The sequence below is a fragment of the Larus michahellis genome, chromosome 20 (genome assembly GCF_964199755.1).
Source record: "Larus michahellis chromosome 20, bLarMic1.1, whole genome shotgun sequence".
Lineage (NCBI taxonomy): Eukaryota > Metazoa > Chordata > Aves > Charadriiformes > Laridae > Larus > Larus michahellis.
The window spans coordinates 2726315-2751394 of NC_133915.1; the positions used below are offsets into that span (position 1 = coordinate 2726315).

Below are 25080 nucleotides of genomic sequence, written 5' to 3' on the forward strand. Positions count from 1 at the left end.
GTGCCAAGGCAGGATGTTGACGTTCGGAGGGCGACCTCCCCGGCAATGTAATACCGAGCCTGTGGTGCCGGCTGTCGCCAGGTGGAATTTAGGGGGGTTTCAGAGTTGCACAAAGCTGGGAATTACACACCCAGGAAAAACTCCCAACAGAACCGCACCGCCAGGAGCCGCAGGTTTTGGTGACCTGGTGAACGTGTGTTACGGCCCTCGCTGATTGTGTCGCTACAGGAGAACGGCAGTCCTCATCCCCCTCTTCTCCACAGGCCTGAGCCTACAGAGCAGCCCCGTCACCTCCCTTGGCATAACTGGCAGACAGCCTGCGGGGAGGGCTCATGACGGGGCTTACAACGTAGGATGAATTAATTGCCGCGAGGACTGTCCCTGCAGGGCCACGTCCATGTAAGGCAGGAGGCAAGTGGGTCCTGAGGCCAACGTGAGCTAACCCAGAAAGGCACGTGCTCGCGAGCCGAGCAGCCGGCGTTAGGAAGCAGTTTTTGCCGTGGGGCTGTATGGGCACGAGAGTTGGGGTAGGGATCAGGAGGGTAGGGATCAGGAGGGACTGAAGCCATTTGCCTCCCCCCCGCCCCCGGGTGCTGCCAGCCGGGAAGAAGGGCTCGTCACGATCCCAAGCTTCATGCCGGGCTCTGCTAGCCTAGCTGAGAGCAGGCAGGAATTGGTTTGGGGAGCGCCCTCAAAGGGGAAGGAGGCGGGGGCCTGGGGGCAACCATCCCTTCTCTAGGCACCGCTGGATTGCAGAAAAGGACATCTGTCCTTCCTCCCCCTAACGTAGCTCGGAAGGTTCGTGTTCAGTCACTCCGGGCAGTGTGAGGTGCCACCGAACGGAAGGCACGGCTCCCGGGGAGCCGGCGGGACAAAGCGAGAGCTCAAACTTGCTCTTAAACCGGTTGCGGCTTAAAATCTGTCACGTCTCTCTAAGGAGCGTCCTGTACCTCATCGCTTTACCCCTCCCGTTTGGGTTCCCACGTGCCCCAAGTGGTATCGTGGCCAATGCCTACGCGGAAAAGCAATAAAGCAAGTAATTTATTTGTAGCTGTCTTCAATTTAATGCACCAGCTGGATGCGACCAGCTGGTTTGTAGCAGGCCGGCAGCCAGGGAGTTGTGGATAACTGGAGGTACACTGGTCACAGCTCTGAGAAAAACTGTTCTTGAGTAGATGTGGGTGGTTGCTATTCACGTAGGAAAAAAAAAAAAAAAGAGAACTGCAGCGAGACCTGGGCTTTAACACCATGGAAACATCAACTAAGAAACACTTTTCTCATCGGTAGGAACAAGCAGTGAAACGTTCAGTTGGGAGAAAGGCTCACCAGCCTGGGAACGCTGCGCTCTTTGACATGTTCTGCTTGTTCCAGTGACTACGGTGTATGGAAAGCGCTATATACATAAAGTCCTGTTCCAAAGGGAAATACCTGCCGTTATTCTATGGCTGGAAAAATTAAAGGAAGAACTACAGCTGCTCCTAAGACCACGTAGCCTGGGTGGATGCTGCTTCCCAGAATGGAAACAGGTAGAAAAGCCCAAAGCGAGGGGTCCTGCGTGACCCACGGGCAGTTTCAAGGCAGCATTCAACCGGCCACAGAGCCTGTAGCTGACGCTGCTCATTACGCCGCCGGTACCAAACTCAAATGAGTTCGGGAGCTCACGCCCCGGACCCTTGGTCCCTCCAGAGCCACAAGTTTTACAAGCGGCCCAGTGCAGGGCCGTTTCACGGAGAAACGCCAGCCAAGACCAGACCAGTTTCAGCGCTGGATTTGCAGAAAATGACCCGATTTCCAGCCTGCCCGGCGTGTTTCGACAGCCACTGCATCTCAGTATCCCAAAAATACAGTCGCTGATTCACAAAAACACCCCATTTCCCCCTAGGGCTACACAGCTGCTTGCAAACTCCCGCTACGGTCCCAAAGGTGCAGAGGAGGTAGCGTTAGCCCCCGTAGTCGTTAACAGATAGGTGAGAAAGAGAAGCGAAGCTCCAATACATCACACATCCCTTGAGAGCAAGGATTAACCCCCTCCTCAGGCTGAGTTTTTCCTGTACTATCTCAGTTACAGCGAGTAATCCCATCGAGTCTGGATGGTTATCCTGCACGCACAAAGCCCTCCTTTGTTTAAGCCCAGAATTAACACCGCGGGAAAGCAGATACCCTTATGTCTGGGGTTTTTTCAACCCCCACGCTACTTCTTCCGCAGCCGACCGGGCTGAACCACCAGCTGTCCACAGCAGCGGCCCCATTTCTGGGTGCCAGATCCGCGCTCCTCACCGCGGCCGGTGTCGAAGCGCGGCCGCACCTCCCTGCTCTAAGGGCTGCTCTTTTCACGGCTGCCTGTCCTTTTTGCAGGTGGACCGCATTGCCGCCTCCAGAGACTGAAGGCCACCGCCGCTTCGCCACTCTGTGAGCAACTCGCCGCCCGTGCAGCCGTCCGAGAACCTCCAGGAGAAGGAGCCAGAGGGGTGACCTGCACCCAAAACAACGTCCCTGGGCCACCACCTTCTCTGCCCACACCCCAGGGCCCTCCCGGGCAGCCACGAGCATCAGTCAGGTCCTGTCTGCTCTGCGCGGCACAGGCTGGCAGCCCGAGATTTGAGTGTTTTGCACCGAGTAAGGCACAGAAGAACCCCCTGGAGTGACGGTCACCAGATTACTCTATTGGCTGGTTGCATTTTGCACTGCAGTTCTTGCCTTGCTTTTAGGTTTTAAACAATAAAAGTCTCCAAAGATGTCTTGATTTTTAAAGCAAATGCCAAAAGCAGAGCATTCCTGCTTTGGAGATGCCAGTTTGTCTTTCTTCTTGGATGGATTATTCCCTCCTTGGCTTCTGCAGCCTAAGAAACAAAGCCAAGTTCGTGACTCCCTCCCACTCGCCCTCCTTTCCCTGTTCAGTGACAGTTTTGATGGCTGAAGTCTGCGTCACTTTGACTTGAATTTCTAGCCTGCACGTAGCATGGCGAGGATGTGTCTTACATAGAGAGCACGGGAAGGCTGGGCCTTTAGTCCTTGTGATGGTTTTGTCACAAGAGCCCAGCCGGACAGCCCTGCATCTTGCTTCATATGTTTAACACGCCAGTCCCACGCAGACAAGGACAGCTAGCCAAATTCTCTCCCCAGACCTGCTGAAATGTCTATGGCAAGCTCCTGGGAGCAGAGAAAAGCCACCACCTTCCCTATGATTAGATTAGAAAACTAAAAAAAAGCCCGTAGGAGATGCAGAGGAGCGGTGGCTTGGTGGTAACACTGTGGGGCCGGGATGTCAAGAAGCACCTCTTGGCCCGGTGAGGAACATTGCTTACAGTGGCCATCGCCACGGACAGGCTGAGGACACGGCTGGGAAGAGGTGAGGGGTCTGACTTGCAGAGGCATAAAGGTCTCACTGCTATAAACCCAGCGGGGTAGGAATTCCTGAAGGCATCAAGCACCAAGTCAGCCCAAGAATAACCCCAAGTCCCACTTGGTCCTTGGTCACAGGTCAGAGATCGTCACTGCCTGGCAGTTATTGCCCCAGAAACAACCCCCCAGATCGTTCAGCCGTGGCAATCACCAGCATTTTGCGCGCGCCATGTTCACACAGGTGCCGTTCAGGACCGAAACTCTCGCAAAGTGCTTTGAGCTTCGATAACGCGAGGAAGCGGAGGAGGTGTTGGTGCAATATAAGGCAATAGTCGAGGCCAGCTTTTCCAACTACAACATTTTGAGGCAGTAAGTTTGGGAACCTTCACTTGCCTCCGTCCGCCCACAGCCTTTTGGAGTGAAAGATCAATCTTTTCTGCTTTTAAACACAACCCAAGACGCCCAGTCACCAAAGCTTCAACAGACCTCTGGTAATGCCGTGAGAGAGAGGGGGGTGGCATGGCCGTGCCCAAGGCTGTCCATGGGCCTACGCAGGACCTGCCACCGCCCCCAGCACTGCAATGTGTTGTCAGCAGAATTTACCGGTGTCCCCATTTTCCTGGGAGCACCTGGGAAATGTGTGGAAAAAGCTGGGAGCGCCCAGCCAGCTGCCAGGCCCCGGCACGCTCGGCTCCCTCCAGTCTATCAACACCAGTGCTCCGGAGAGTACGGAAAACCCCTGGCACAAGGGCCGTTTAAGTTATAAATCAGGCCTTACACCAATTCAATCGATATGACCTAGAGAGAGTGTGTGTGTGGGGGGGAATAAATCTAAAATACAACAAATGAACACCCCAAAATGTTTACGCTAACCCAGACCATTTTGACCGGCCTGGGCCAGGACGCCGCACGGGCGGTTGTGCCTCCAGACGAAGGGTAAAATGAAAAGACACGCGGACAAAGCTCGTTCTTTAGCAGCGGGCAGCCTATTGCCCACAAGAGGAAATATTAACTCCCGCAGCATTGCGGAGGTAAATCTGAAGACAGCGGATGGGGTTTCCGCCCGACTCAGATCAGTAATTTGCACGGGCACCCAGCGGCAGCACAGACACCCGGGGTCTGACGTGGGACACGGCAGAAAGGGGGAAATCCTTCCAGTTGCTCCAGCAAGCTTCGGAACGGGCCGTGCAGGGGGGATGTGGGACTGGAAGAGATCTCGTGCCTCCAAGCCCGGGGTCACCATGCCACCTAATGCCACCCGCAAATCAAACGCTTGCTCCTAACCCAGGGCAGGGTGCTCCCGCTCGGGCACAGCCCTGGAATACCCTCGCTTTTCCTGCCCTCTGAACGAGAGCATGGCTGCTGTTTGCCAGAACCACATTTTACGATAATAAAAGACAGTTGTGCGTGCGTGAAAGTAAATTTGTCCCCTCTGCCTTACACTGTTTTCAAAACGAAGGCGCAAAGGCCGAAATAAACCAGCCGAACTGCACTCCGCTTGCTTGCGTTGGTCACCGTCGCACGAGACGCTCGCTCACAGACACTCTGGGCTGGATCCAGTACAAATCTCTTCCTCTGATTGAAATGCATTTCAAAAAAAATTAATACAGAGCAAAAATGTTTCCAAGCTGTACTGGCCTAAATTAGACTGACAAAGCAAAGCTGGGAAAACCCTTGGTGTTCCCCACAAAACTGAAGCACCATCCATGCGGAAGCGTGTCCCGAGACTGCCTGAACCCCTCCCGCACCGGTTTGTCTGCGGCATCACCAGCAGATCCGCTCCTGCTGCGCGCTGGGGCGGCTGCGCAAGGCATCGCTCCTCGGGACAACATCCCCTTCTCTTTTACGTCCTAAAGATCCTCTAAACTTCTCCAACCGCTTGAACACATCCCCGACTTCCCTGGCACATGGGGAGCAACTGTGAAATCCTGCAGTATTTATGCATTAGCAAACCGCAGCATCTTGAACTTGCCAGCACACAAAGAGTATCCCACCCCCAGCCGCAAACCTTTCCGAGGGCGAGCGTGGAAATGGCTTTCAGCACAGCTCATCTCTTTCATGCCTTTTCTTCTACACAAAGGGAGGTGGAGGGGGAAAAAAAAAACAAAACAAAACAAAACAACAAACCCCAAAACACAACCCAACATCCTGAGCTTCCAGTGAAGTGATTTATCACCGAGCTGGCTGCCAACGGACCGACGCACATCACCGTTGCTAACGACTCCCAACCAGCCGCCTCCCCGGCAGAGTTGGCTGCGATTAAATCGTATTCCAACGACGGCAGAAAGGGAGTTAAAAAAGAAGTCGGGAATTTTTGCACAGGAAATACATGGGAAGAGGAGGGGAGAGGATTGGTGTATCGAGTGCGAAGGACACGACCCGTTTACTGCTCTCTGGTGCGGTTTGTGTCCTTCTCCTACAGCAGCCTGCGGCAGGTACCTGCTGGGAGCCGGGGTCCCCATCCCTGGTTGCCACAGTCTCCTCCTGACGGTGGTGAAATCCCTCTCTCGCCAAGGTCTGTGCAAACTCAGCAAGCCCAGGAGGGGTTGGCACGAGTTGACTCCCCATGGCGTGTCTGCGGGCACACGCGTGTTCCTGCAAACAAGGCGTGGAGCGGAGGAAAAGTAACATCGTCCCGTGGCTCACTGCAGCCTTCCCTTTCCAGGCAGGGTCTCCTGCACACGGACACGCTGCCTGTGATTAAAACAATCCAGACAAACCTAAAAACAATTCTGTGCTTGTTTTAGCTCAGAATTATTTAAAAGAGGATTGCACTAAACTTATTTAGTACCTGAACTGATTTTATTCGCAGGCAGGGGTGAATCAAGAACCAGGACCCCTCGTGGTGGCAGCAAACTTCCCATCCCCATTGCAGGAGGAGCACACCATTGCACAACACACAGTTGTCCCCAGTTGTCACTGGCCTAACTGTTCAAGGACAGGGAACTGCTGGAGAGGGGACAGCAAAGGGCCACCAAGATGAGGAGGGGACTCGAACATCGCTCTGATGAGGAAAGGCTGAGGGATTTGGGTCTCTTCAGTCTGGAAAAAAGACAGCTGAGGGGGGATCTTATCAACGCTGATCAATACTTCAAGGGGGGGTGTCAGGAGGACGGGGCCAGGCTCTTCTCAGTGGTGCCCAGAGACAGGACAAGGGGTAACGGGCACAAACTTGACCGTGGGAAGTTCCATCTCAAGACGAGGAGGAACTTCTTTGCTGTGAGGGTGGCAGAGCCCTGGCACAGGCTGCCCAGAGAGGTGGGGGAGTCTCCAACCCTGGAGACATTCCAAACCCACCTGGAGGCGTCCCTGTGCCACCTGCTCTGGGCGACCCTGCTCTGGCCGGGGGTTGGACGGGGTGATCTCCAGAGGTCCCTTCCCACTCTATGGTTCTAACTGGTGGGGGAACCACTCAGAGAAACTATCCCACAGCCTCCAGCCATGAGCACCCACCAGATGAGCCTTCTGGAAGCTCCCCCCTGGAGAGGGACCAACGTGGCTCTACGAAAATTACTTGGCTCTGCCAAGTCTGACTGGTTTTAGACACGTGCATTAGAGGCTGCAGAAACATTGGTCAGTTTAAAAAAAAAATACATTCAACCTTAGAAAGGCCCCTAGTAAAAAGAATAAAAAAGGTTTATTTTTCATTTTTGGCCAAACCACAGTTTTCAGTAGGTATTCTTTTTTAGACGTTGTTGTTTTTAAACAAATGAAACAAGTAAAGCTCACCTGTTAAAGCCCAAATTGAAATTACTTTTTAGGGAAATGAAAACGTTTCCCTTTGGCTTCTATCAGCATTCCCCTCCCTGCAAACACAGACAAGACAAGATGATCTCCAAGAAAAAAAATCCTGCCTCTGTGCAGACAGCTCTACCCGGCAAAATATCGGTGGGCACCAACAGCAGGTTTTGCAGCTCCGCACCGGGGAACTGCCGCCCCGTCTCCCGCGTGTGCTTGGCCCCGGCTCACCACCGACCTTCGGAGCCACAGGGAAGTTTTCCTTCCTCCTTGGCAATCCTAGGCAGAGATTTGTCTAAACTGGTTTCCCCCCCGACTGGCTTTCAGAGCTTTTCTGCTGCTGGTGCTCTGAAGTGACAGTGTTTGCAACGGTGCGGTTCTTTCTCTAAATCTAGATTATTATGTTCCCATGACCTTCGCCTGCTGACACCAAAGCGGGCTAGTGGGCTCCCTACTTACTGTTCTGGTCAAGATCTGCATTCATCCTACTGAATCAATGGATTGTCTGGCGAGTTTCCAGCAGTTCGTGCCTTCTTTTTTGTTTCTCACATTCTGGTCTGTTTCTTATTTATTTAACTTTATGTTGTGGGAATGTAAAAATGTGCCACAAGTGGATTAGGCCGGTGGCCTGGGTGGTCCAGCACTTGGCCTCAGCTGGTGTCTGTTTCAGCCAAATTGTTTCAGTAAGAAACCGTTTCGAAGGGGCGTAAAGCAAAGGCCAAGTCCTACAGTCCTTACTCAGGCAAAAATCCCCGCAGACCAGCGAGGGGCAGGATGCCCCAGCACTTACGGCATTGGCAGCCTTCGCCACACACAAGCCCCTTCTCCTCTCCAGCTCATCGCAACGCAGACACCTGCATCAGCACGGGACGGGTGACCTCTACGGTCAAGAGTCGTGTCACTCTGCCCCTTCTGGAGGTGGGGATGCAAAAAAAAAATAAATCAAGAAAACAGGAAAATTCGTGCTAGAAAAAGGCACAGACAATGACGCAGGAACCCTCTGATTTATTCCACCCGGCCACTCAGGGTACTTACATCCAGGGCCATAGGCTCCAGGAACATACGTGTGCTGCTACTGTATTCTGCCGCACTCCAATGTATTCGCAGATCCCTCCTATCCATCTCCCAGCGGGGCACAGCGCAGGCCGCGTGGAGTCCCTCCGTACTTCCACGGTGCTTTCTGACTTCCCTAAACATCACAGAGAAACCCCTCTCACTCTGGAGGTCAAGAGCCACCGCTGCTGCAAGAGGAGGGGAGAAACACGAGGCTCAGAACCGCTCTGTTGCTGCTTACGGCCCGCCCGCAGCAGCTCCTTCGGAAAAGATGGATGGCACAAAGCGAACGTGGCATTTCTCTGGCATTCACGCGCGTGCTTCTCTCGGCTGTCTGGTATATACGACACATGAGGCCTGTCTGGTTTATGAGGAAGTTTGTTATTGAAGGCCAGGCTTGGAAAGCTCTAAGCATGGCTATGGAGTCACAGCTGGAACAGGCATGAGATCAATATAACTGGAGACAAAGGGAAGCTCTTGCCAAGAGAAAAATCAAAAGTCGTTTTGCAAGGGGAGCCAGATTCCCTTCTAAGGCATCCTATAGATCAAGGCCTAAATCCTGGAGCGCATGTCTTGGCCAAGTCCTACCCTACCAACCTCCCAAACACACATCAACGCTACCTGGAGGACAAACAGCACCTCCGCAAGGCTCCAGCTGCTGCTGTGGCATCTCCCACCCACACTGTAACAGGGCACAGCGCCACGGCCCGCGCCGGTGCGTGGTGAAATGAGACTCAGTTACATCCATTACACACACGTGCATCAAGCTACGGCTGTACCATCGCTTCACACTGTCTCCCAGACCGCTAAGAAGTTTGGGGAGTTTTCACGGTTTGCAGAGGATCTTCAGGTCATAGGATACGGTTACTGACACTGATCCTCCCGTTTCCGAGATGCTTCCCAGGAATGTCTGAAAAGCTTTTGGCTTTGGGAAGAAAACCCAAGCCCTCAACTCCCCTTTAACATTTGCCTTTCATTTGTTCCCACATGTCAGACAGAACAGCCCTGCACAGGGAACTCCTTTGTCTGCTCAGCCCTTGCACGGAAACAAGACGGGACGGGGTACTGATAGCATCCCGTCACGATCAGGGGCCGGAGCGGGGCCTTCTTAGTCACTATCTCTGATGGCTTCCATTTATAATGGGCACTCTTTAAAGCCTTGCCAATTTGGCCTCAGATAAGTAGCTAGAGTTACCTCCATATTTGCAGCATTACCTAAACTTTCCCCTGCCTGCTCGAGAGAACGTCGGGATATTTAAAGAACCAGCAATCTGTTAACAGGAACTAATCCTGGGTTTCTTTTTCAAAAAAGCCCCCAAAACTACGCAGTCGCGCCAGCCCTAATAGAACAGCAACAGACCCGAGATCGAGCTACAGGGCACGGCCCAAAGCAGGACCCCGGCCCCAGGTCCTACTGCAAGGCTGAAGGACACGGGCACCGTGGGGGATGCCCAGGCTCTTGCACAAAGCCATCACCAGAGCAGGGGTCAGCAGCACGAACATGTGCAACACCTGGTTCAAGTCATTAACCACAGATGCCGAAGGAACATGTAAACAGCTTGTGAGGTAGCAAATGGCCAGGTTTTAACTATTAAAAGAAGGCAGCTCTCCTTGTAACCTGTTATTCCAGTCACCCGAGCTCCAATTTTATTTCTGAAACAACGAGTGCCACCAACTCTGCTCCAGGAGCTTCCTCTAAAGAGGGAATCCAGTCCTCCAAATCTGGCTTTTCCCCACACCCCGGGGACGTGGCACTATCCATGCGGGACTGCCCCTTGGGTCGCACGGGTTCCTGCTGTCCGGGAGCTGGGTGGCACCACCAGCCATTGGATATAAATGGTTTCTCCTACTGTGGATGCACCTCCGGACTGGTTTGCGCACAGAGAAGGAAACTGCGCAGGAACCCGATTTCATAACGTCACTGACCTCAGCCAGGGAAGCCCCGTCGCTCTCTAAAGGGAATGGGGACAGGGAACAAAATCACCGAGGACTTTGGGGTTTTTTTGCCTCTGAAGATTGATGGTGCCACGTGTACTCTCAGTTCACCCGGTGTCACGGTCAAGAATTATAATCACATTTCTGATTCACTGCATTATTTGGGTCAATGCAAACGACTCGGTCTCCTAAAAAAGCAGCTTATAAGATCTCCTACAACTGAAAAGAAGAAAACAATGGTTTGCTGCCGTGTTTTGAGGACACGCTAGTGTCATAGGAGTCTGCTGGCCCAAGACGCAAGGAATAGTTCTGCCAACAACTACCTCTTTGATCCTTGACAGGTTATTTACCTCCACATCCTTCTCTAACCAAAAATAAAAAATACAAAATGCTTATTTTATTTTGTAAGCCACTCTGAGGCGCTTATTTTCAGCGGATTATCTCCAGCAGGCTGGAGGAGCACCCCGGACCAAGCCATGCATGTCCCTGCCCAGACGGGAACAGAGTCAGAGGCAGACAAGTGAGAATGACTTCAGAATTTGACCTTCTGGGCTGCACTGTTAAAAAAAAACCAAACAAGAAACTGTCTGATGCTACTACAGTTATTTCAATACATTTTTAGCAACTGCAAATCTCTCCAGTTTCCATGACAGCCCGTGAAATAGGCATCTGTAATTGCTATTACTTTAAGCCAACAGTGTATCACACACACATAGAACGACACTAGTTTTACCCCCCCCCCAAAAAGTAACTACCACCAAATTCACACTGTATCACGTCGAAATAGCAATTCCCAAGTTCTGTCCTGTGGGCTTTTTTCCTGGCAGTCAATGGAAATGCCGCCCGTGTATCTCATGCTGGCTCCCTGACGCTGCGCTGCATCAGAGACAGCTAAAAATATCTTCGATCCATTCCTAATATTTTTTCCACATCTGCCGTTGCCGTAGTTACCGGAGGGAGAGCCTGCTGTGCCATTCGGCACAGGGAGGGTGAGGCGCGCTGCTCAGCCACGAACGATGAAGGAACCATCCAAACCCGCGATGTCTCTATTAGCTGCACCCTGTGAAACACCCCCAGCAGCCCCCCCGAGCGCAGGCAGGATTTGCCAGAGTCTCCCAGGAGCAGAGGCAAACCTGGAATCGGGCTCCGTTAGCAGCAGGGGCTCTTCCCAAACCCGCAGCCACTGCCCCTTTGCTGCCCCCAGGACGTACGTGCCCCTTTGCCAACGCTTCGGCTTGATCCCTGACCCTGCTCCGGCGACTCCCCAACCCTGGCTCCGATCCCACCCCACGCCTACAGCACGGGTAAGGATTTGAGCATCGGGGCCAAACCAGAAGTAGAAGAAAAGGAACACCGATTTCTAATTTTCACTCGCAAACGATAATATCGCAGCCCACCAGGGTGCTCGGGAGCCCTACCTTAACTGAAACCCGGGAAACAAACCCAGCATTCTCCTCAGCCGTACCCCCTCAGTCCGGTCTGGAGCTCTGGAGGCATTTTAATTTTATCTGAACTTAGGCACTGCAGAGCCAAGATGAGTCAAAAAATCTCACTTTCCCAGAGGATTTTTCTCAGCTTTTCTTCAAAGCAGTTCGATGTTTGCCTACACAGGTCAGGGCAATGGCAAGACAGGGTGTTACAGGGCAATGCTGACGGGCAGACAAGCCTTCCCAAGGCTCATATTTCACAGGTCACCCATCCCCAAAAACAGATTTAAGGAATGCAGACATACTCTATTTCTGCCCGGCTTTTACTTTCCCAGAGAGACTTTCCATTGAGTACGAAATATTTAGAAAAAAGGATCCTGACACCCCCATTCCTGGTCGTCTACCAGTGAGCCCTGGGTGTAGAGAGCCCACAAGATCTCACATGCAAGAAGAAATAAAGCACTAAGCACCTTCTAGAAGCAGCTGAAGACATTCACACCCAGAGGCAGGCAGCAGCAGGCCCCACGGATACGCCAGGAAGCATTTTAAGTGGGAATGGAAAGTGGAACACAGAAACCCCCAGCTCTCTTGCAAGTAAAAGTTACCTCATCTGCTCAGTTCAGTTTTCCACTCTCTGTGGTATTTTTGCCTGCTGCAGTTTCTCCGTGCCTATTAATTCCTCCAGTTCTGGAAAAGGCCCCACGATTTAATGTCTGTGAAGAACTAGAAAAATTCCCGTTGAGGCTGTGGCACGGTCAGCCGGTGAGACGGGACGAGGCAGCAGCCAAAGGCAGCACAGCACCAGCTACAGCTCCGGGCCACGTCCAGCGTCGGTGCCCTCGGTGGAGGGGACGGTCCCTCACCGTCAGGGACACGTTACTTTGGGCGACATCTACGCTGACCCAGCGGCGTGAGAAAACACCTTCCCTGGCGCTCTGGGCCTTTCAAAGATATTTTACCTTCCCCTGCTAGCAAGAAGGACCTTTGAAAGGATTTAAGTCTTAAGAGATATTTAAATAATCTTAAGAAGTTTGTTCTGGCAATGTGCTACAGACTTTCAGCCACTACCGGCGTCCAACGTGATTTATTCTGTTGCTTGTGTTATTTTTTACGAGTTATTTTATAGCTGTTTCTTCAAAAAAGGTGCATTACACTCTCCAGCGACGCTAACAACAAAAAGAGGATCCTGCTATGCTTTGGGTCCCGCTGGTGTTCCCCTCAGCCCCCCTACAAAAGCCCCATCTGTGACTCAGAAGGGGATTTCTCTGCCAGAATTAGAAAGAACCAGCAATTTCGTTCCCTGCCAAGCGAGGAACTCCTCAGCTGCCCGAATCCAGACAAACCTCTGGAGGAACAAGCCAGGTTCATCCCAAAGAGAGCCCTGTGAGCAGCCCCCCCAGCTTCAACCCCAAAATAAAAGAAGATGCTGGAAACAGCCCAGCCGGGACTCACAGTTTGGCTTCTTCCAGCTGCTGTACGTACCCATCTCCTTCACTTCCCCGCTCTGCCGACAAGCTGGCTCCCAAGGTGCTCTGTCCCCAGCCACTCAAACCCCCCATTCCCTCCCTCAGCAGCCCCGGCTCTAGAGCCCAGACCTGCTCCCAGGTGGGGCTTGTTGAGGGAGGCACGTGGCTAATTAGGATCAAGACCAAGATGGGGGGTGGGGGGGCAGCCACACGCTCAGGGCTACTTAGCAGCCTTGTGTCCATGTGCTCCTGCTTTGGAGCAGCTTTGCTCCAAAAAATATGTTCCCTCTGGGCACTGTTGTCTTGTTGCATGTCTGGCGATGCCGTCTGCCATGATGGGGCTCCCTGGGCGGAGAAGCGGAGCGTCCTGAGGTGGTGGGGCCAGCACCTGACTGAAAGGGCAAACAAGCCTGCCTGGGGCTCGTTGTGGTGGTTTTCTCAGGTTTTTTCCCCAAAGTACTGATGAGACCTTATGTAAGGCTACGCTGGCTTTTCTGTGCAAACGCGTGCCCTGAAGGACCCAGAGCTCCCACCACAGGTTTGCATCAGCTCTCCTGAGTTTGGGCTACGCTGAGGTTTAACTTTCCTCACGGGTTTTTTTTTCGCCCGTCCCCTTCTGCAAAAAGCACCTACGTTTTTCTGTGATAGTTTTTAAAAAGCACCTTTTGTCCGAGCAGGAGAGCAGGATGCGTTGAGTACCGTGGCTTCCTTCTTTGCATTTAGAATCATAGAATCGTTAGGGTTGGAAGGGACCCTAAAGCTCATCTAGTTCCAACCCCCCTGCCACGGGCAGGGACACCTCCCGCTAGATCAGGTTGCTCAGAGCCCCATCCAGCCTGGCCTTAAGAACCTCCAGGGATGGGGCTTCCACCACCTCTCTGGGCAACCTGTGCCAGTGTCTCCCCCCCCTCATGGTGAAGAACTTCTTCCCAACGTCCAGCCTGAATCGACCCACCTCTAGTTTACAAGTTTGGTTTAAATAAAATGCAGCAAGAAAAATCCCGACTGGGCCTAGACGCGCAAGGCTGGATGTGCTGAGGAAACGGCTGGCTCGTGTTTTCAGAGGAAGTCGAAAAGCCTGGGCTCGCAGGCTGTGCTGAATGAAATATGCTTTTGTGTCAGGGCTGTCGGGAAGAAAATTACCAAGTCTGAGTTCTCCAGGATGCCGGAAAGACAGTTTTATCAGGAAACTTGTTGCCCAGGATTCTCCTGCCTCCGACTTCGTTGTGCCTCGTCAATGAATCTTACGGAGCCCGACACAAATTTGTGTAGTTCTTTAATAATAACATCAAGGTCAGCAAGAGTAATGACTGAATTTAACAAATGACACATGCAACAAACAGAGGGAGTAAAACATCATTGCACAGCACTGGCTGAACTCACGAAACGTAATTCAACATCAAAACAGAAGGCTCGTTTCTTTTCCTTTGCTGCATCAGCACCACCCGTAAGGCGATGTTACCGACCGGCTCCCCTCGGATCCTGCCAGAGCTCTCCGAAGCCAGACGCTCCCCCCTTCCCCAAAATAAACAGTGACAGAAGATGCCTTCACACACCAAAGAGAAGAGAGAGAATTCGGATGACCGCAAAGTCCATGTGGGTGAACACTTCAAAATACAGCCAGCAACAATTTGTAACATTAGCAATTAAAAAAAAAAATAAAATAAAATCGGGATGGTTGTCAAATGCAGCTGCTTGGTCCTTTAAGGCTGCGAGACACGCCGACAGAAAGTTTTGCACGAATGAAAAACAACGGGAGTAATCAAGTGACCTATTCCGAGCAAATGAAACGACCGTTTCTCTAACGCCATCAGACATCTCTCTGTTGCTGTTTAGACCAGCCTACGCAGGAGCACGTGCAAGCAGTGAACAGTGAGACCCGCCGAAGCCCTTAGGAAGGGCAGCGCAGATGTAGTGCCACCCGACTCCTTCTGATCGATAGCGAGTGTTTACGTCAAAATTGGCTAGTGTGGATCGATAGCCTGTGTAATGTGTTCCTAGGAAAGTTGTATAGACAGAGGATACATAGGGTACCATACATCAGTATATGGTACACCAGCTAATTCAACCTCATTTACATAGCATTAATTGTCAGGGGAAGCCGATTTAAATTCAGGACCGAATTTTCACTCTTGGTTGCCTTATGTTGAGTTCCTAAATTAATCTTTAGGGGTCGGCATAAAAGGCGTATGATTTCCAAAAGCAAGTGCGCTACTTTTGGGAAGCCATTTTAGCAACCACACGTGGGTTGAGCCTAAATCCAAGACCGGGTACAAAATCCGTCACCAAACCCGCTCTCGTTCTGCTGAGAACGTTAGGACGGGCCCACCAAAGCCGGCGCCCTGGCAGCAGCAGGGCTGTTCTGCTTCGGCAGCCGCTGCGTTTGTCTCTCCCCACTGCGCTCTGGCCGTATCCCACTCGGATCGACGCGCGAAACTCTTTGCTAATGGATGGAGGGAGCGCGTAGCTCCAGTGCTCCAATTAATGCTATGTGAAATAGGTGTTCGTCACTACAGGAAATATTTGTACATTTATAAAAAAGCAATACAACCATAAAGAAAACAAATACAACAAGCACAGCTTGATACGATAACATGCCATGAAATGTCATTGGCTTTATAATAATTTACTACAACTTGAAAACTGTTCTTTTATCCACAATGGATAGGAAATGCTTCCATCTAACATATGGTAAGCATGCAGTAACAATATGTACAACAAAAAATTTGGAGTTTGTTTTTTATCCCTAAACTGGATGATTTCATAGGGGAGATTTAAAAATTATATTTTTCTAGCCCGATCTAGGTTTTATGTTGCTTCTTCAATACCGTAGGGATTTTTTTTCCCCTTAGTTTGGGGAGAAAGAAAATTTCTATGTACATCTGCAAGAAGTTAGTTTTAGTCACGGAGTATACACTGCTTTTATTTTTTCCCCAGCAGTAGGTTTAGATTTATTGGTTAATTGACACTCATAAAAAAAAAAATTCTCAATGCCGTATTGTTGAAAATCAGTTTCCTTTCCAAATCTTTTTTGAAATACTGAGGATCTGTTAAGAGAAATACCTATTGATCCTGTATTACACTATTCCCAGTTTTTACATCGTTCATCATGAAACCAAATCAAACAGCTCCTTAAGTAGATCCCATCCATCACAAGAGGGAGTCCAACCAAACTTGTGCCAGGGCGTTAAAAGCTTCCCGCTCCCCCCTGCCGATCACAAAGTCCTCGTCTCGCACTAACCATGGCCTGTAGCTGATACAATCTGACGCAGCGAGTCGCAAAACTGTTGGGTTTGCTCCTAATTGGGGGACTGCTCTGTGCTGCCCGCAGACAAAACAGTGTTGTGGGGGAAAGAATCGGCCCTTTCACCGAACAGCCGGCCCCGGCTGTAGATGGGGTCCGCAGGCCCACTGTGGCTGGTGCGTTTCTCTCACCTAACAGATGACGCGCTGGCCTGGCGGTGGGCAAGGCTGGTGGAGGACAGCTGGACTGACTCCGAGTCCCATGGTAAGGGTTCATTCACAAATGTCCTTACCAAAAGGCCCCCGGGTCGAGTCTCCACTGAGTCTTTTTGGCCTGTTCCCTTTCCTCCTTGTGCATTTTTTTTTTCTTTTTCCCTTTTTCTTTTTTTTTGCTAGAAAAGCTAGAGTTAGTATTTCCAACAGCACTGAAGGACGTGCTTGGCAAAGCATTTCTTTACCTGGTAAAAAATTACACGATTATGATAACCCTTAGATAGTCATAGATCTGCAGCTACAAAGATGGTTTACCTTGTACGACTTCGCAATTTCCAGAGAGAGAGTCGTTTTGTGAGAACTGATCCTGACAGTGAATTAGAGAGCCAGAGGTTTGCCCGACGCGCTGAGGGATCTCACCTATCCCCAGCACTGTGTTGCGAAGGCGGGTGCTCAGAAGGTTTGCTAGAGGATAAAATGTGTGCGTATGCAATATCGTGGAATATGGTGGGGGTTCCATGAAGGCGAGGAGAAAGCATGGAGAAATGCAGCCAGTGCATTTCTTGGAAGACTGATTCCCATCTTGCATGTCCGGTGCGTAGGTTTTTGCCTTAGTCAACAACTGCTAACAGCAGTGATGTTGTTGAGAGCTGACAAGAGTGAGTAAGTACGCTGGCTCTTCTTCACTACAGTTTGGAAGGCATCTGCTACTTATTCAGGAAAGGAAAACAAAAAATAAACATCCACGTGGAAACATTTCTAGGGCAAAAGAATGCAATTTACAGAAAAAACAGAAATGCATCAGTGGTAACCGTTTCAAACTGACAATAACAAGGAGCCCAAGCAGACTGGATTTAGAGAACTTGACACACCTAACCTCCTGTTTATATTCAGAAATGTTCCTTTTAAAATGGAAAGCAGCATTAAATTACACTGCCGAACTGCAGAGCTGTTAACTAGTCTAGGACATAATTAGCCTAAATTGAATGTAAAGACTCTTCTGTCAACCATGCCTTTCCCAGACTCCTTTGCTCAATTTTGATGAACTCCCGTGTCCCACTGGGAGCGCTGCAGGCTGACCTGTCATCGATTATTCCTCGTCCTCGGGAGGTGGGGTCAAAGCCTTGTGACATACTTCCTGGTTTATTTTTCCGCGTAATTCACTTCCCTAGTGGCACTCCATTTTCATTCACCTGCACTTCCACAGACCAACATACACAAATCCAGACACCAGAGACCTACCCCTTCTCCTTTCTGGACCCTCCGAGATGACAATACCTTCCCTTCTCCAATTCACGGTCCATGGGAACAGCTGCCCGTCATCAATTCTTTTCAGATTTACCAGGGTTTCTGTACTCGCAGACCTGCTGTTGTCATTATTTGCTTGGCCGCTGGCACGTGAGTGAGATGTGATCAGCTTTCTGTCATACCTTGAGTCTTGTACCATGACATTTGTGCAGTTGTCTCCAGGTAGTTAGCTGGGATGCCTGCACTTGGAAGAGTCTTTTGCAGTCCTTCCCTGGGGAGAATTGCCTTTCTGGAGAGCTTACTCTAGTTATTCATTCCTTTTGTTTTCAATGTATCCTGGAATCACCGCGGTAAGGCACAGGGAAGTGTCGGGGACAACGAGTGGGGAGACCCTTGCTGAAACGGAGCTCAAGCGATTCGCCTTGTTCTGCAGTCTCTTGGCTTTTCTTGCTTCGAGAGTTTGGTGGCACTGATGCACAAGGGATTTTAAAAATAAAAGAAAATGAAAGGAGAGAGACGACTACAAAGTCGTTCGTTCTGTTGTCACCCATTTCAAAAACGGTCCGGCTTCCTCTAGTCCCCCCCCCACCCCCCCAGGAAGATGGATGTGGTACAGTACTGCTGAAAAAGCCTCTTGAATGCTTGTAGAAGAGCAAGGCCAACCCCCTAGACTGCTGGGCGAGGCGGGGGCCGAGATGGAGGGGGGGCCCGGTTGGGTGGTGGGGCTTGGGGTGGTGGGGGGAGCGGGGGGAGCGTGGAAGACGGGGATGGGGTGTGGGGTGTGGGCGAGCTGGGGGGAGAGGGGGTATAGATCGGGGCTGGGGGCGGGGGGGTGTAGATGGGCGCTGGAGGTGGAGATGACGGCGGGTACGCGTTGTTGAGCGGGTATTTGGGTGGGGCCTCCGTGTTCTTCACCCTGGTGAAATTGATGCAACGTCCCTAAAACAAAGGAGAATAAAGAGGAAAAGCAGGGTTACGGACTGAGGCAACGGCATCGCGGCTGAGATACCTTCCTGGCTGTGTGCAATTCTGACACCAGTTTAAGTATTCCTGGGCACGGTGCTGCGTTCCCTCTCTTTCTCTGAGATGGGTGTTATAAGAGTAAGTCCGGTGCCGAGCAACCAAGAGGTTTAACCCCAACAACAGCTTTTGTAGTGAAGGAGGATGAAACCCTCTCGTGCTGTTTTCTGACTCCAGGATCTTTAAGCAGAGCATCAAGTACATCAAGTCATACTGAAGCTGCAAGAGCTGGCAAGAGCCGTCCCTATTCTTCGGAACGGGGGTCTGAGCCAGCGCACGGCCCGGGGTCCCTGCCTCTTCCCAGACCTCAGTCCTGAACTTCCAACAGCATGAAATCTGGGCTGTGCACCTTTGGAGCCGTTCTCTCCTTCAAATACCTGGCTTTTGTGTCCTACTTCTAATCATTTACCAACCAGGCAAAAGGGAAGACTTGTTTCACTTAAGACAGTTTCTTGCTCAGAATTTTTCCTGAAATTAGGATGTCTTGATATCCTAGTGCTCGTGAGAAGCCAATAAACTGCTTTTCTCACTCTTTGGTGCTAAGCTACAGTTTGTTGTACATTTTTAAACAAAACCTTTGCCCTCTGAGATGTTTTTTGGTTTTATTTTTTCTCCGAAGTTCCACCTGCAAAAGATCCCACTGTAAATACTCAAATGTCAGAATCAGCACTATTGTATTATGGATTCATTCTTTTAGGTATGAAATCATCCAAAAAGGCACTAGAGGATTTCCGAGTCCATACTTTGTTTTCGGATTTGTGAGCGTGAGCTTATTTTCTGTTTTCTTCTTTCCTCTCCCTAAGTAAATGTTTTTCCTGGTGAAAAGATGCCAAATGGAGCACTGAGCCCATGCAGGCGGGGGGAGATCTGTTGGGGCAGCAGCATCAGTCATTTGGAATCCTGTGCGCGGCTCTGTATCTTATCCCTGCTGTAGCCCAAACGCTCTGCAGAAGACGGACCCAAAGTGAAGTAAGGGAGATGCTGGGAGAAAGGCAGAAGGGTGCTGGCCAAGGATCTGACAGGGATGAGGGGAGCTGGCGTGGAAGGGGCTGACACGTAAAGAGAGACAGACAGCTCCTCTCCGAGAGGGCTGCCAATTCTATCATCATGCTCTGTGGATGTGAAGAAACATCTGTCTGAGTCTGAGCCGTTCAGCAAAGGAAAGTGGATTCCTTGCTGAAGTGATGAAGCATGCAGAGCAGCCCACAGCTGAGCGCAGGCTGTCTTGTGCAAGCAAAGGTCGTTTAAGGAAAACAAAGATTTCACAGTGCCATGAACCGCATCAAGTTCGAGATGAGAGCATCACCTCAGGGCTGCTCTGAGCACGGCGGCAGCTGAACCCTCTCTGCGTGGCTCAGCCCTGGCCTTCTGTCAGCAGGAAGAACCCCTGGCTTCAACTCAGATTCTCCTCGAGGAATCGGGCTCTGGGGCAGAGCAGAGACCCACGGAATGGTCATGAATACGCCCGTGGCAATGCCCGTCCCGGAGGATGAGTGCTCTCTCAGCTAAGGCTTGTCCTCACAGCACGACAACACAGAGGGGAAAAGGGAGGAGAGGCTCCACCGCTGCTCCATATGCGGCGCTCCCATTAGCACCTGCGCAGCGGGGACACGCTCTCCGTCCCTTGCATAGGACAAAATGCCCGTACAAATTGAAGTGTCAGAGTGGGCAAAGCCCCTCCGCAGCATCCCAGCCTCTCTGGCGCTGGCCAAAAAGGGGCACCATCTGCTAGGCAGAGGACAGCCCGTAACAGGCACACAGCCGTCTCACCTCAGCGCGTGCCTGGTTCTGTTTGCTCTTTGTGGGCTGGTGTCTCTGCTTTAATGTCATTTTAATGCACTTCGCCGTGATTTTGAGTGAATAGAGTGGGGCAGGCCTGCTGAGTGAGTGAAAGTCTGAACCCAAGATTAACCAATTCTATTCAGAAAAAAAAAACCATGAGAATGTTTTCCTTGTTCTAGTTCCACATCTCCTGCAATGCAACTTTAGTAGTTCCAGACTATTACTTGCACTAGCTTCGTTTTCTTTATTTACGTTGAGAATAAAGTAAAGCCAAACAAAAAGCAGCAGTCCAGGAATCCCAGCCAGAGAACAAAAAGTTGCAATTGTTTTTGTGTGGAGAGATACTCAGTCTGGAAGCTACAGGGGTGAGGTTATGGTGCTGCTGATCCAAATGGAACTGAGCACCACCCTAAGAACATTCAAGAGGATGCGGTGAGGCTCAGAAATCTTTGGGTTTGGGGCCGGGGCAGGGCTGGAGGACTGAAAGCCATCTCGTATTCACGGCAATGCCCAAGGCATGGTCCAAAATGATAAGAGAGTATGTCCTGTGCATCCTCTGCACTGGCAAAGATTTGACTTCTCATTGATGAAAACTGGCTTGGACAGAGCAGCAGAGCCACACCAACCTACAGCTACCTGATGTTTACGCTAGTATTTGTAGTTAGCTACCACCTCGTGTCCACAAACTACTGCTTATTCTTTTTCTCCAGTAATAGGGTTGCTTTGAAATCAAAGAGCTCTTTTTTTTTTTTTCAAACATGATTAAATCTCCACTGCCCTTGATAACCGTGCTTTAACACGGTCGTGTTGGCCATGCAGTCTGGTTTGAACCAGTAGTTGGACTGGAGTCTGAGCATAAGCCACTCAGACGCAGAACCAGAGAACAGACAGCGTGGGAGTGCAGACACGAGAGGCAGACTTGGCCCAGCGCTGGCACAGCATGGAGCTGTACCCATCCCATACCTCTTCCCGTCCTCCTGTGCATTATGCTGGAGTTCAAATCTTCTTCCCCTTACAGCCTCACCTCTGTGCCTGGGAAGATCATGGAACGGATCCTCCTAGAAGCTATGCTAAGGCACATGGAAGACAGGGAGGTGATTCGAGACAGCCAGCATAGCTTTACTAAGGACAAGTCCTGCTGACCAACCTAGTGGCTTTCTACAATGGAGTGATGACACCAGTGGATAAGGGAAGAGCAATGGATATCATCTATCTGGACTTCTGCAAGGCCTTTGACACGGTCCCCCACAACATCCTTCCCTCTAAGTTGGAGAGATACGGATTTGATGGGTGGACTGTTCAGCGGATAAGGAACTGGCTAGATGAGGGTAGCGGTCAATGGCTCGATGTCGAGATGGAGAGGGGTGACAAGTGGTGTCCCTCAGGGATCTGTACGGGGACCAGTGCTGTTCAATGTCTTCATCAATGATTTAGACAGTGGGATCAAATGCACCCTCAACAAGTTTGCCAAGGACACCAAGCTGAGTGGTGCAGTCAACATGCCAGAAGGATGGGATGTCATCCAGAGGGACCTGGACAAGCTAGAGAGGTGGGCCTGTGCAAACTTCATGAAGTTCAACAAGGCCAAGTGCAAGGTCCCGCACTTGGGTTTGGACAATCCTCGTTATCAATACAGGCTGGGGGATGAGGTGATAGAGAGCAGCCCTGCGGAAAAGGACTTGGGGGTACTGGTGGGTGAAAAGCAGGATATGCACCAACAATGTTCACTTGCAGCCCAGAAGGCCAACGGCATCCTGGGCTGCATCAAAAGAACCGTGGCCAGCAGATCCAGAGAGGGGATTCTGCCCCCTCTGCTCTGCTCTTGTGAGACCCCACCTGGAGCACTGTGTCCAGCTCTGGAGCCCTCACCACAAGAAGGACATGGACCTGTTGGAGCGGGGCCAGCGGAGGGCCACGAAGATGATCCGAGGGCTGGAGCCCCTCTGCTGTGAGGACAGACTGAGAGAGTTGGGGGGGTTCAGCCTGGAGAAGAGAAGGCTCCGGGGAGACCTTAGAGCCCCTTCCAGTCCCTAAAGGGGGCCTACAAGAAAGCTGGGGAGGGGCTGTTTGCAAGGGCATGCAGTGACAGGACAAGGGGCAGTGGTTTAAACTAGAGCAGGGCAGGGTTAGATTAGCCATGAGGAAGAAGTTCTTTACACTGAGGGTGGTGAGACACTGGCCCAGGTTGCCCAGAGAGGGGGTGGAGGCCCCATCCCTGGAGACATTCAAGGCCAGGCTGGATGAGGCTCTGAGCAACCTGATCTAGTTGAAGATGTCCCTGCTCACTGCAGGGGGGTTGGACTAGATGGCGTTTAGAGGTCCCTTCCAAGCCAACACATTCTATGATCCTGTGGTTCTATGATAAAACAGGACAGAGTGTGCCTTTTTCTCAGCTCGAGCGTGCTGTCCCCTGCCTCCTGCTGTTTCCTTTGCTGCCTGGGTCAGCTGCTCTGCAGTGAATTGACAGTGACCTGTTTGGCAACACTTTCCACTACTGTGCATTGGGTAATTCTGCGGGGCATCCAACATGCGTGAAGGGCAGATACACCGTTCAGGCTTTCTCCTCCTTTCACGTGAACTGACAGACCAAGGGAATTCTTGTGTTCCATTGCTTGACATTTCTCTCACCCATGCAGATGGGGAGGGATAATGCCAGAGAGGAGTTTTCAGTCCAAACGGACTGAAATGGACTTTGGCAGCTATGCTGCCTCCGAGGAGATGGAGAAGCCAACATCTCCTAGGGGAGGAGGAGTGTCAGATTGAATGACAAGGAGATATCCAGGAAACAAATTACTATGCCATTGCACAGGAGAGGCAGAAAATGTTTACTAGTGCCCTGGGTAGACATGCAGAGCAGACCCAGGAGGATGAGAGCTACTTTAACCAAAATGCTGGATGTTAGACAGGGCTCTCAACTTGTATGTAGCAGTACGGTAAGAGACGCAGAAGTGCAGAGGTTGTGCTAGCCAGAGTGTGGCCACAAGCAAGTAATCCTACTGCTCCGGAAGACCCAGCTTTCTCTGAAATGCATGGCAAGAGATGTGTTTTCCCACCTGCACTTACCAGAAGGGGGCCCTGATTCACAGCTGGGCTTTGTACCATGCAATTGTGATAGAAAAATAAAACATCAGCATCACTGGCCTACTCCATGGTTCAGTGCTGTTTTATCTGGAAAACTGTCTGGATGAAGGTCAGGCTGGCTGGCTAATCCCCCATCCACTCAAGCTGTTACGGGGCTCTCCATTGCCAGCACAGTTCAGCTCAGCCCACAGGTAACGGGGGCTGATGTGAGCAGTAACAGACCCTCTAAATAAATGGGCCCAAATGCCTTGTTCAGCCTTGGCATCTGGATGCAAAACCAGCGTGAACGTCTGAGGTACTACAGGTAAGAGGAGTGCAGGATCATCTCTCTACCACCAGTGCAAACATAAGGACCTTCACATGACTGTGATTTTAGAAGGGCCTCAATGGCCACCAGACAGCAGCCCCTCTTGGCTACCCGCCAAGGTTTATCACCACATTTAGGTGTCCAAATTTAGATAGGGTGGATGTGGAAGATGGTGGCAGAACATCCAGAAGCTGGCAGGCAATGAACCCATTTCCACTAAACGCTACTTTGGACCCTTAAACGGAAGTCACATTTCATCCCAGGGGGGAAAAAAAAACCCCTCCTTAACTAGATTATACCACAACTGTGAGAATAAGAGGAGTCAATTCTATTAGTCTTTATCGCAGGGAGACAGTAGTTGGAGATACAGAACGTCTGAACGTAGGGAACAGGCTGTATATTAAAAGGCTGCTGTGTTGAACGCCTTGGCTAGGTTTTATTTCCCTTTCTGCAGCCACAACGCTTCAGGGGGGAGAGTCACAGCTGTGCCTCAGAAGAGACAATTGAAGCAATATGGAGACATTAGATCTGAAATTTAGCGGAATCAGCAAAATCAGTGAGGGCAATTCACTCTCACATCTGATGTTGTTTTTCCAGAGTACGGCTCGCAGGCATGTGCATAATGAATTCTACTTGGAGCGGCCTTGCTCTTTCACCTTCAGCAGCTAATTGTCTCAGGGCTGAAGGCAGGCAGCGCTGCCTTTAGGACAAGAAAGCGCTCAGCCGCGGGAGGCTCGTCTCCTCTGACCACGGTCTCGCCCTGCGAGCTCTTTGCATGTGGGGTGCCGTAGGGTTGCGCACTTGATCCGAGCTTTTCCTTTTGCTCTTCACATCGGGTTGAGTGAGGAGCGCTGCCAGGATCGAAGGCGAAGGGCGGGACATGGGGTGACGGGGACATGGGGCTACTGAGGCTGTAGCACAGGGGGTGGTTGCTGAGCATTCAAGAGAGCCGGCTGGGGCAGTTGTGTCTTGGACACAGATCTGGCAAGCAGAGGAACAAGGAGCGGCAGATGCCTCAGCCAAGCTGTGGCATTTCCTGGGAACTCCACAGCCTTGTCCAAACTGCTTCCCACCTCCTCCCGCCTCTCCGCTTTTATCTGAGTCTGGAAACTAACTGGGAGAGGGACCGTCACTTAGAGCCCAGTGCACAATGACCTGTGCACACCTCTACCTGCCCAGAGACACTGACCAGGATTCGGCAGGTTGAATCCAGCTGCGGGGAGGA

The 25080-nt window shown here is 51.2% G+C and overlaps 3 protein-coding genes across 5 annotated transcripts in view; 1 reads left to right on the plus strand and 2 right to left on the minus strand.

Annotated features, from left to right (window-relative positions):
- The window catches only part of GFPT1 (glutamine--fructose-6-phosphate transaminase 1), a 47271-nt gene extending 44535 nt beyond the window's left edge, over nucleotides 1–2736 (plus strand). The window contains exon 19 of the mRNA XM_074563821.1: nucleotides 2356–2736. Within this exon, the coding sequence (XP_074419922.1) occupies nucleotides 2356–2385 (30 nt within the window). The 3' untranslated portion in view covers nucleotides 2386–2736. The remainder of the gene's footprint in view (nucleotides 1–2355) is intronic.
- A 1159-nt stretch (nucleotides 2737–3895) lies between these two features.
- Nucleotides 3896–13046, minus strand: LOC141733457 (uncharacterized). Of its 3 annotated transcripts, XM_074563822.1 has the most exons (5): nucleotides 12948–13046; nucleotides 12101–12218; nucleotides 8116–8269; nucleotides 7871–7992; nucleotides 3896–5937 (listed from the first exon to the last, which is right to left on the minus strand). In XM_074563822.1, the coding sequence occupies exons 2-5, from the start codon at nucleotides 12103–12105 to the stop codon at nucleotides 5280–5282; spliced, it is 939 nt and encodes a 312-aa protein (XP_074419923.1). In that variant the 5' UTR covers nucleotides 12106–12218; nucleotides 12948–13046; the 3' UTR covers nucleotides 3896–5279. The 3 variants fall into 3 exon arrangements, 1 of the variants encoding a protein (XP_074419923.1); XR_012584297.1 differs by lacking the exons at nucleotides 3896–5937; nucleotides 12101–12218 and having other exon boundaries at nucleotides 6751–7992; nucleotides 12948–13042; XR_012584298.1 differs by lacking the exons at nucleotides 3896–5937; nucleotides 12101–12218 and having other exon boundaries at nucleotides 6751–7992; nucleotides 12978–13033.
- Nucleotides 13047–16595: 3549 nt separating this feature from the next.
- ANTXR1 (ANTXR cell adhesion molecule 1) overlaps nucleotides 16596–25080 on the minus strand; it is a 113689-nt gene continuing 105204 nt past the window's right edge. The window contains exon 18 of the mRNA XM_074563823.1: nucleotides 16596–18604. Coding sequence (XP_074419924.1) covers nucleotides 18332–18604 — 273 coding nt within the window. The 3' untranslated portion in view covers nucleotides 16596–18331. The remainder of the gene's footprint in view (nucleotides 18605–25080) is intronic.